Genomic DNA, 12,266 nt, shown 5'->3' on the forward strand with positions numbered 1-12,266 from the left:
ATAGCTATTAGGGAGAAAAAAGGACTAGCAGAACACTGAGGATAAAGATGTGGTTTGTATGACTGCTCTGTTTAAGAAAACATTACCTTCATATGTTAATTTACTTTTACTTTGCCAAACGTGAGTTGAAGAGTCAAAGAACCCGCCCCTCTCTTCAGCAAAAATAATAGGAAAGGCCACTGAAGCAAGTGAAAATTAAACTAGAACATCCAATCCCCTCAAGGACATTTCATTTTTTTCCCTCCCACGAAAAGGGTGAAAGCTGTTCTTTTTTTAAAGAAGGGGGAAAAAACAAATCCACTAACACTGACTAATAGAAAGGGTCAAGTAAAGTTAGAATAAAAGTATACCTTTTCATTGACAAATTAAAAAATAGACTTTGTTGCTTGGACAATATTAAAGTCTGTTTGCTACTGTTGTACACCCAAAGGTTTTAAGGTGAAGGGTGGAGCCTCAGAGGCAGCCTAGGCTACAGCAGAAAAACTAACCTGGATTAAGAGTTCACCCTGGACTCACTTGTGAATAATCAAGACTTGAGGTGTGGAATTGTGCTCTATAAAAGTTCATCTTCATTTTAGTACACAAAGCATTTATTGAGTGCTTACTACATAACAAACACCCAGCTAGGTGGTACATGAGGTACATGAAGAGAGATGTCCTCGAGAAGCTAACAAGCTAGAGATGTGGTGATATTCTTGTTATTGCAAAAAGCAGTGTGGCAACACTAGCAAGGGGAAAAGAAATAAGTGCTTATAGTTTATTTTGTCAGAATATACCTTAGACTTATCAAATCATTCTTGCTCAAAAGGAAGATTAGATTAGGATCCCTGCAGGACCTGAGAAAGACCAGAGTAGAGGCAAAGATTGTAGACCAAGTAGTAACCTGTTGTTGTATAACAAAGGGAGTTCAACTCGAGGATGGAAGATGCCTTAGAGGACTGGGATGGGGAGGGTGGGGGGGACTCAAAGGAGGGTGGGGGGGGAGTCAAGGGAGGGATGGAATACGGGGATATGTGTATAAAAACAGATGATTGAACTTGGTGTACCCTCCCAAAAATAATAAATAAATAAATAAAATTAAAAAAAAAAAAAAGAAGTAACCTGAAATTCTGATGTTAAAGGAAAATTTTCAGTGTCCCACTTCATATTTTGGGGGCTTGATCTGTGATAGAACTGTCCTCCTAAAATCAGGGCATCTTTATTCTGGATGCAGACCAGTTAATTGCAAATCACACTCTTAGCAGTTACACAAGTAAGTTTATTTCCTGTATAAAATGGTCATTTGTTCATATATATGATTTGACTAATTTAGGATATGTCTGCAATCTTGATTATTACACACAAGGGTGGGGAACAAAAAAATTCTCCACCCTTGTCTTATATTTTGGTATTTATTAAGCACGTTCTTATTGTCCAGAGTACTATATATTGAAGAAAATCTATTCATTTAAGTCTTTCAAACCATAAAGATAATATTTAATATTATTTAACCCTTATAATCCATTATGTTAAGTGAACCAAAATAGCATGGTGTTTAGTAGCTGGCAATTAATTCATTCACTGTGTATTTTTTGTCTGTTCATTCATTCATTTCATAGCTACTTATTTATTCATTTCATAGCCTATGCTGTGCCAGGCACTGTTCTAGGTGTTGAGATACACTGCAGAACAACGTAAGTATAGCTTTAGCCATGATGAAATCTACACTCTACTCACGAAATAATAGATAAATTAGTATAGAGTGTAATTTTAGATAGTAATAAGTATTAAAGAGAAAATAAAATAGGATAATGAGATAATGGGTAGGATATTGTTTATAAAATGATAATTTAGTGATGTATAGGCTTTTCTAAGATTCTAGAAATACAAAACTGGAAAATGTTTCATAAACAGTACTGATTGCTTTTTTTTTTTCTAAAATAATCTGTATGATCACAAATTACAATAGACTCAGAAATGCAACACCCAGATCCCCCTTTAAGGAAGGAGTTGGTGTCGGCAATTGTCTTTGGCTGTCAGTTCCTAGGGGCTGCAGAGAGAGCAGCCTTGTCCAAGTCTGCACCCTTCCCGGGTTCCACATATGCAGTGACTAATCTGGGTGGGGGTATCAAGGCCTGGCCAGTTAGGACAACTCTGGAGGGCCATTTTAGCTCCAGCGTTCCCTGGGGAGTTGGTTGAGGCTGCCACTGGACCTGCATCTCAGAATTCCATTTGCAACATCACCCATACTTACATGTAATATAGTATAGCTACCATCTCATCTACATGGAGAAGGGATTGATCAGGGCTTTTAGGGAAAAAAACCCTTTTCAAGTGAAATCTTAAGTGGAATCCAAATACATAATGTTAGAGATAAAAGTAGACTTTATCCTGAGTGAGGCGTTGGATGAGGCTTGTTCTTGAGGCACCACTTTACAAAACAGCTTGAAAGTCACTTTAGACATTTGCTCTTTTAAAAATTACAGGAATATAAGCACAGAGTTTTAGAGCTGGACGTGACCTTGGAAGTCACACAGAACAACTCCTTATTTTATAGATGGAGAAACTGAGGCCTGGAGAGGTTTGGGACTTATCCAAAGTAAAATAAAACTAACAGTGGCGGACAGAGATTTAAACTAGTTTCCTCATTCCTATAGTCCACAATATAAAACTTTTTATTGAGAGTTTAAGATCCTACTTTATGTTGCCAAGTGGAAAACTTTTAGGAATTCAAGTAAACCAACAAATATGAAATTTCTGAATAACTGACTTCTATTTTGTTTAAAGATAATATAATTTTTTAAAAGATAATGTATGTATGTATGTATGTACGTATTTATGTCTGTGCTGGGTCTTCGTTGCTGTGTATGGGCTTTCTCTAGTTGTGGTGAGGGGGGTTACTGTTCATTGCAGTGCTTGGGCTTCTCATCGCGGTGGCTTCTTTTGTTGTGGAGCTCTAGGCGCGTGGGCTTCAGTAGTTGCAGCATGTGGGCTCAGTAGTTGTGGCGCACGGGCTTACTTGCTCCGCGGCATGTGGGATCTTCCCAGACCAGGGATTGAACCGGTGTCCCCTGCACTGGCAGGCGGACTCTTAACCACTGTGCCACCAGGGAAGCCCCAGATAATATCATTTTAAGCTCAGGTATAGGACTAAATGGGTTTCATGAAGAGATACCATTATTTAATATCGAGTTTTTATATATAATATATTTTATTCCTCTAGCCTGCTTATATTTCTTTCCTTTTTTTTTATTGTGGTAGAATACACATAAAGTTACCATCTTAATTACTTTTAAGTGTACAGTTCAGTGTTAATACACTTATAATGTTGGGTAACTATCACTATCATCCATCCCCATGACACTTTTCTCCTCGTAAAGCTGAAGCTCTGTACCCATTAAATAACAATTCCCCGTTTATCCCTTCCCCCAATCCCTAGCAACGATCATTATACTTTCTATGATTCTGACTACCCTAAGAGCCTCATATAACTGGAATCATACAGTATTTGTCTTTTTGTGGCTGGCACATTTATTTCACTGAGCATAATGTCGTCACGGTTCATCCACATTGTAGCATATGGCAAAATTTCCTGCCTTTTAAAGGTTGAATACTACTCCATTGTACATATACACCACATTTTGTTTATTCATTCATCTGTCATTGGACATTTACATTGCTTCCACCTCTTCACTGTTGTGAATCACGTTGTTGTGAATATGGGAGTACAAAAATCTCTTTGAGACACTGCTTTCAATGCTTTAGGATATATACCGAGAAGTGGATTTGCTGGATCATATGGTAATTCTGTTTTTAATTTTTTGAGGAACCACCATACCATTTTCCACAGTGGCTGTACATTCCTACCAACAGTGTACCAAGATTCCTCACCAACACTTGTTATATTCTGGGTTTTTTTCTTAATTTTTTTTATAGTAGCCATCCTAATGTGTGTGAGGTAGTACCTCACTGTAGTTTTGATTACAATCCCCTAATGATTAATGATGTTGATTAACGATGTTGAGCATCTTTTCATGTGCTTATTGGCCATTTTTATATCTTCTTTGGAGAAATGTTGATTCAAGTCCTTGCTCATTTTTGATTCAGGTTGTTTTTTCACTGTCGTTGAGTTTTAGGAGTTCTCTCTATATTCTGGATATTAATCCTTTATAAGATAGATGATTTGCAAGTATTTTCTCCCATTCTGTGGGTTGCCTTTTACTCAGCTGATATTTTTTTGATTACCTTGCTTATATTATAAAGTTAACTCATTTGCAGTTTTATTTGCAAATGCTTTTCGATGTTTTTCCATCACATTTCCTCTATATATTTAATAATTAAATAGAATACATTTTATAGCTTAAAATTTCCTGACAAATATTTCTTGTGTATCAAATACAACTACTTTCTATTTCAGACTATAAATTAATATCTAGTCTTCTTAAGTGATTATACCAGGAGAAAAAAATTATTGAAAGACCCATATAATTATAAAGAAAGCTCTATACCAGCATGTAAAAATTAAAACCCCAGTGAGCTCAAGACCAGGGTCTTTTTTCTTGTTGATTATGCCAGTAGTATCTCTCTTCTAATTTTGGGTGCTCATTTAGGAGGTCCTGGAGTAAAAAGATCCAACAGAATTCCTCTTCTTTTGCTCTCTATCCTCAAGGAGCCCCAAAGGTAACAAAAAGGAAAAAGTCAATATCTGTCAGCCTCCGTGACAGCTCCATTCAAAAAGAGAGCCCTTCTTTTCTACCTTTCAAACACATGATCACTTGCCTATATTCAAAGAAGGCCGGATGACAATGCTGAACTCTTACCAGTTTTCTGCATCTACATGATATCACTCCTTTCCTCAAAATGCTTTTATGCCTTTCTAATAATCTGGATCCTTTGCTGTCTCTCTGGTCTCACTTTCCACGTAGTCCACCAAGCTCTACCTTCTCAGATCTTTCCCCCCTTCCTTTTGTCTCAGGGCCTTTGCACATATTGCTTCCTGACTCACCCCGATCTTTCACCCCAAGTTAGCTTAAATGTCACTTCACTGGGGAGACTTTCCCCTACTCCCTGCTAGATTAAGTCCTCCTTTTACCCAGAACAAGTTTTATAGTTACATGATAAAGTTACTTGCATGATTATTTGCTTAATCTCCCCCACAGATAATAAGCTCCATGAAGGCATCGTGTCTGTTTTGTCTGTATCCACAGGACCTACCTTAGTTCCTGGCAGGTAATAAAGGTTCCCACCAATGTTTGTTGAATGAATGAATTAGCTAATCAGTTCAGAAAATAAATATAATCCCTCCACTATTCATGACTGGGCACCAATATTTTCTCATGCCCTTCATCCTTACCTGTTCAATTTCCTTTTTCTCCCAAGAAAAATGCACAACTGATAGACGTCCAAGTGAAAAAATTTCTTAAACTTGCTCTCCTACTGGAACTAGAATGTGATCACTGATATTTATTAAAATAAGTTACATACACAACTCACATATGCCTAATATGGAAAAAGTTATAAAGGATTCTTTTATACAATTCCATGTTATGGACTGCTTACCTAATGTCACTTAAAACACTTTTAGGAATTCCTCCAAAGAAGTATTGATAATTCTGTGAAATTCTCATTTTATAGAAATTGCTTTGAAAGAAGCTTTAAAATTATATTTCATTTTTAAATAAAGCATTTCAACTTATAAACCATGATAGGCTTGTATGAAATAAGGATCCCCTATTGGAAAAGTACAGTCAAAAACAAAAAACATAATCATTCATTCAAGTCAGAATATTTAAGCTGACAGAGAGCTGGTTTTAGAAGAATTAGAAACAATGAATCCAAGAAATACCAGAAAAGAGTGGAAACTGTTTCTAAAACAGAGTATTTTGGGACTACTCAGTAAGAAACATACTTCTGAAAGAACATACTTTTAAAAGGTCACAACCAACAGGTTTTACTCAGAAAGATTTTATGGTCTATGATATCAAGGTTATTGGTTTAGAGAGGAACTTAATGATTTCTTTGATGTGGAGATTTATGGATTTATTTATTTTTGTTTATTGATGGTGGTAGCTATCAGAGTAACAAGAGAGGGAAATGAAGAAATAGGCACAGATACAGCTTGCCTAGTCCTTCATTACTCTTTTACCATAAAAGAACTATCATGGGCAAGCTTGAGTCCCACGTTTCAGTTGTAAAAAGGGAACTAAAATATCTGGATGCTAAGTGACCTGAGCTGGCTTCACTATGACTGGCAAAGCTTAGCGCTGCAAAGGGGACGATGAAACCTACCTTCTTGTGCACAACAGAGGAACTGGAATTTACTGGGCTGTCGTCATCATGCATCATGACAAGTTCAGAGCTGCTATCATCCATGACCTCCTGCATGCTGTTCACACTGCTGCTCTGGCTGCCTGTGCTCACAGACATGCTTAGGATGGAATGGTTGCTGCCCAGGCTGTCCAATTCCCTGGTTCCATGTTCGCTGTCCTATAAAAATGGGGCACTAGGGTTAAAAAAAATGACTGGAGATAAAGCACCAATCCATTGACTAAGCTACTAAGCACACTCAATTTTGCAGTGCCAAGTTGCTTTTCTGCCAAATCTGCAAGGATAAACTTTTAATGTAGTGGCTCCACTACTCCCCCACCATTTTCAGACATCTCCAATTCACTTCTATGCCTTCCCCAGGGGCGATTCTGGACATGGGTCATAGGCTCCAAATGCTGCTATCCCAGGGCTTTCCTCTGCCATATGCGACTACCTTATTATTGTATTGCTATTCGGTAAACAGAACCAGGCCGGGTTTCTAACAGACCTTCAGGAACATCAAGGTGCTAGGGAAGGACTGCAGCCTACTGTACAGGGGACCTCTAGGATATCTACATACATGGCAGTCATCACTTAAACTCAGAGAGAGTGAAGAGAGTTTTCAGAGGTTTGACAAGCAGTATGCTCCTTTGCAAGTCATTATTGAGTAACTTCATATCTAAGCAGGGATATTAATTCCACTGTCCTGGACAGGTAATTAAATTCTGCCTCCCTCAAGCAATTCTATCATGCTTACCTCTGTAATCTTATTAAATAGATCTGTTAAACAATACTGGTATTCATCACTACTAGTCCAAAGACTACTATTTGAGAAGTGGTAAAATAATCAGAACACATCATTTATCCATCACAGTGGGATATCTTTTGATACAAGATTAAATAATATAATTAAAGCAACTTAGCTCCAAATAAACCCTATTTTCAAAGAACCATACTGTACATACATAACTTTAATGAATTGCTACGTCGCCATGGCAATATAAGGAATCACTGACAAAGGTAATTTGGGTAATTTAAAATGATAGATAATACATTACATTTTTCATAGATTTATTTTCCCAATTAAAAGGGCCCATTTGTATATATGCAATCAAGAGACTTTATACTCCAATTCAGCTTTCTTGATTTCATTTTTATAATTATTGATAAAATAATTTTATTTTCTTTCATATTAAAAAGCTAAACTAAAATTCATTTTTCATTCTTTTCCTCCTTTTTAATCTAATTTTAGAGGAAGGAGAGTCATTTCTTTTGTTCAAGGCTAATTCCTGCACTAATGCTCTTACTGCTCTGCACTTCCTGAGATCCTACTTCTTTAACTGCATCTCTTTCCTCTATCTCCAATGCCTCTGTCCTGGCTCCTTTCCTTCTTCATAAAAATAGGAAGAGGCCCGCCCTATACCTATGTACCTTTCTACATACTGCCCCTTCTCACTTTTCCTTCTTGGCCAAATTTACTAATCTTAAAATAACCAACTTCTGCTATCTCTACCCTCTCACTTCCCATTTACTCTACAACCCACAGTAATCTACTATTCATCCTAACTATTCCTGTAAAATTGCTTTCACTAAGGTCATCAAGAAGGCCCTAATTGTAAAATCCAGTTAACTCTGTTTCTGATCCTTGTTTAACTTGACTGCTCCGCAGCATCTGATGGTGCTGGCTGCTCCCTCCTTGAAGCTGTGTACGCTCATAACAGCTGTGACGCCTTTATCACACAGTCCTCCCTTTTATTCTGCGGCATGGGCCCTCTTCTCATTCCACATTCAATTCCTTGACTCATCACCATTTTAATGCCCTTGACCTCCAACCAACCTCTCTTCCCCAGACCTCTTTCCTGTGTTCTAGACCTGTATTTCAAATGCTGGACATCTCCGTTCAGGTGTCCCAATTGTCATTACCCTTCCCTTCGACCAATCCTTCTTAAGTTATTTGAATGAGAAACCAGAAAGTCATCTTTCTTTGAAAACTCCATCTGTACACTGTGTAAGTAGCATATGATGCCAGGAACTTAAACTCAGTAGGCATCAAACTGAAATCATGCTAAACCTACTCCTTCTCCTTGGTTCTTTTTCTCTGTTCTTGGTATTGACAGACTCTAATAGTCACCTAGGCTCAAATGCTCAGAGTCACCGTAAACCCCTCCTCATCTGTCACTGTCAACGAGAAGCTCTGTATTATCAAATCTACCTCTATAGTGTTTCTCAAGTGTTCCTTTTCCCCTGACTCCCACAGACTGCCCTTATTGCCTCTTGCATGGACTATTATCCAGAACGTTACCTATTCAAATCCATCTTACACTCTGATGCCAGGATAATCTTCCTAAAGCATCACACTTACCTGAGTCTAAAATGCCTCAGGCCTGCCTGTCAAAAGTGACCCATCTCTTCACTAATCCCCACCAGCCAATGACTTACTCTCTCCCCACTATGGACCCCTGCCAGGTGCTCTCCCTCTATAGCATTTTCCATATTTTGCCTCATATAAGAGTTATTTTATGAATGTGTCTGCATGTCTCTCGAAGCAGAGAACATCCATTACGTTGTTATTGCCCAAAGTGTTTTTCATAGTGCTCCAGTCCAGAACTTTTTCACATAGTAGGCACCCTATAAGTGCCTGCTAAAATAAACTCAACCTACTTCTTCATCTTCCTGTGACTCATTCAAGGGTCCATTTCGTGTCTCTTGGAAAAGGATTTTTTTCATTTTCCGGTACTGCAGGTTATCTAGCTCACGAACAGCATCTTTTGTCCTCTGTATGAGGTCAATTAGGACACGGAGTGGCCGGTCTCGTCGAACAAAGTCATGCTGATTGAGGGAGGAGGTAAAACAGAAACTGATAATGAGGAGACATATTTTTAGGTGCTAGATTTAGATATAAAAGTAAATAGACATAAAACAGTTCTGTGGATTGTGTAGAAATAACAAGAAAAGATCTTTATTTCATGTAGGCTCTTGTCTTTATAAATCTCACAGAGCGATAACTATGCTTTTCTCTTCTTCCTCAAGCCCCATTTTGTGGACTTGTCCTAGAATTTACTTGAGAATTCTTGAGGTTTACTTTACCATACAACTAATAACCATGACTAGAGCTTTAACTAGTAGCTGAGAGCTTGTGACTTTCAAATCAGAAACTACATAATAAGCAAAAGCAATGCAGAGGATAGAATATTCTTGTTATAATCTGCCTCAATCCTCTTCCCCACCCTATACTACCCTGTCAAAAACAGACTTGTGTATATATTGGTTTCTATTTTTGTGGTCATATATAGTGCATGCTCGAAATTACGGCAGCTATTCCATTTATCCAGAGGTCATTATTCTGGCAACTTCATCTTCCCTTTACAGAGCTGTATCACCAGAAATATGAGAAAAGGGTCTCCCAGAAGTAAAAATATCTGCCCTGAAGTCCATAAAATTTTCTTGGTATAAAAGGGCTTTACTTTCAATATTATCAATGATCTCTAACACATATTCCGGTTTCCTGGTTTCTCAGCCTACAGCAGGTTAGAAAGAGGGAACAAAAGTGGGAAAATAAAGGACTGAGAGCTGTTAGAGGGTTACTTGTTGCCAAAAGAAGAGTCCTTTGAATGTTCTCTGGCTGCCTGACGGTACAGAGAGGGAAATTCCATGATTAACACATCAACCAAATAAAAATGAACCAGGGTTTGTAGGCTATTTTGCAAAGGGGCAAACACCCTTCATACAGTCCTTTTATACTTTGAGACTTCTCGGAATGCTTTTGTTTCTGAGCCATCAAGAAGTGAAGTTATATTCATTACGCTTTCTTCAAGAAGGCAGAGAAGCACATCATATATTTCGACAAGATTACCACAGAAAATGATCAAAAGTAGGAGAAGGAAATTTTGTTTTTTAATGGAAAAGTTTTAGTTATGTGGAAAATTCACTTACGTGAAATTATAATTTGAAGATATTGGGAAAATGAAATATACTGTGGTAGGTCTTAGATGATGGAATAGATTTAATTTCTTTATAAGTTAAACAGATATAAACGAGGAGCAGGACCACTGTGAGAAAAAAAAAATCTATATGTCTTGTGGTTCTTCACCCTGACTTTTTTTTTTTTTCCTTCACTCTGACTTTGCTGTCCGGGGAATTGTGGCTTTTGCTCTTGTTTTTGTAAAATATCTCTTCGTCTACAAAGAGTCCTTTATGAAAATGAAACACCATTCCCGGAAGGAAATGTAGCCTGCATATTTCAAGAGGAGAATGAAAGGGAGAAAGTAAATTATTTTGCTACTCCAGTGCTTGCAGTTTGACAAAAGCAAATCAGTTTTTCACAAACTTCAAGCTATAACCTAGGATACTGAATTTTAGAGCAGGAATAGCTCTTAGAAATTCTTTTATTTCAAAGGTGAGGAAATTTAGGCCCAGGGATGTTAAGTGATTTGCACAGCTAAACAGTGTAAGAGCTAGAGCCACAACCCAGGTTTCTTTATTTGGGAGGTTGTCTTCTTGTGGTCTACCACAGATTTGACCATGTCATTCATTGTGACAGACCAATGTGGCCCATTGATCCTCTCTTCCAACCTTTTTTCCTTGCCTTCCTTTCTTGTAGGCAGTAGAAAGTAAAAGAGTTGGACTCCACCCTTCTTTGCAGTTACAGATAATAGTGTGACCAATAGTTCTGGCCAATGAGATACAGGCAGAAGCCCCTGAGGGAGGCTTTGTTTTCCAGAATAAAAAGCAAGACACAGGAAGAGAAGGTGTTTCACTCTTTGCCCTGCCTTCTTTCTCCTGTCTGGAATAAAGATTGAGTCTTTGAGATGCAGGAGCCATTTTGTGACCAAGAAGACAAAAGCCACATACTAAGGATGATAAAGTAGGAAGATAGGAGGAGCTGCTGAGCTGCTTATAGCTCTGGACTGCTTTCCCAATGTCCTGGACTTACTGCACGAGGTAATTAAACCCTTACTTATTTAAGTATTTTAAAACTGATACACTCAACATCTTAAAAACAGCTCACTCCCTCCATCATAAAGTTTGGCCCTTTAAAGCTGGGTTCCTGCTTGAATTTCTAGGCTCCAATCTAGTCACTCCTACTCCTCCTTCCCAATGCATCCTACATCTAGATCCTTCTTGACTCGTGCCCTGCGCTGCACACCTGCCTGTCTTTGCTCCTGTTGCTCTCTCTGCCTGCAATGCCATCTCCTCACTGTTCTCTAAACCCATACAGTTAAAAGGGTCTCAGATCATTTTCAAAGAATGCTTTCATTGTTCTCGGAAATATGTTTACTTTGAACATTTAAATGGTAGAGAAATGCATAAAAGAAAGTAAAAGGAAGTCACTCAAAATTCTGCCATCCAGAAATAGATATTAAGTCATGAAATATCATTTTAGACACTCTCCCTCCCTCTCTCTTAGAATGATGTATACCCAGAAATAATTTTACATGAGAAACTTATTACACATGGTAATTTAAAGAATAATCTATTAAATTAAGGTAAAATAATTGCTTAACATTAGTTATAATTTCTTCACCAAGAGTTACCAGTTCCTAAAGGGTCCTCTAAAGTTCAGGGAAGAAAAAAAAAAAGATTATGAAAAGCTTTAAGAGATTAGAGTCAGTTAAAAGAAACTTTCAATTTAAGAACTATTATTGACCATCTATCCTGAAAAACAGGAAAATTAGTACATTTATATTTCTTTCCTACCCCTACATTTTTCTAGTTACATGATTATTTTTACATTATCAATGTTCATAACATTTACATTCTGCTTTTTAACCACAGCAATGATTTTACTGTAGTTTCCTATTTAAATTTATTCTATGTGGAGGTGACATTTTAACATCAGGAGGAAAATGTGAGAAAAAGATGGATTATTTAAAAATATCTGGGAACAACTATATAGCCGACTGGAGGAAAAAAAAAGTTGAATTCCTTCTAACAAATTTTCTGCGTGACCTCCCTAAAAGGGGCCAGAATAAAGAATGTCA

The 12,266-nt window shown here is 37.6% G+C and overlaps 1 protein-coding gene across 3 annotated transcripts in view; it reads right to left on the minus strand.

The window, feature by feature from the left end:
• TAOK3 (TAO kinase 3) overlaps window positions 1-12,266 on the minus strand; it is a 176,746-nt gene that overhangs the window by 35,861 nt on the left and 128,619 nt on the right. For all 3 annotated transcript variants that reach the window (XM_057745334.1, XM_057745333.1, XM_057745335.1), the window contains 2 exons: window positions 8,947-9,114; window positions 6,268-6,465 (listed from right to left, as the gene is read on the minus strand). In XM_057745334.1, coding sequence (XP_057601317.1) covers window positions 6,268-6,465; window positions 8,947-9,114 — 366 coding nt within the window. The remainder of the gene's footprint in view (window positions 1-6,267; window positions 6,466-8,946; window positions 9,115-12,266) is intronic.

The sequence above is a fragment of the Hippopotamus amphibius genome, chromosome 8, assembly GCF_030028045.1.
Source record: "Hippopotamus amphibius kiboko isolate mHipAmp2 chromosome 8, mHipAmp2.hap2, whole genome shotgun sequence".
NCBI classification, from domain to species: domain Eukaryota; kingdom Metazoa; phylum Chordata; class Mammalia; order Artiodactyla; family Hippopotamidae; genus Hippopotamus; species Hippopotamus amphibius.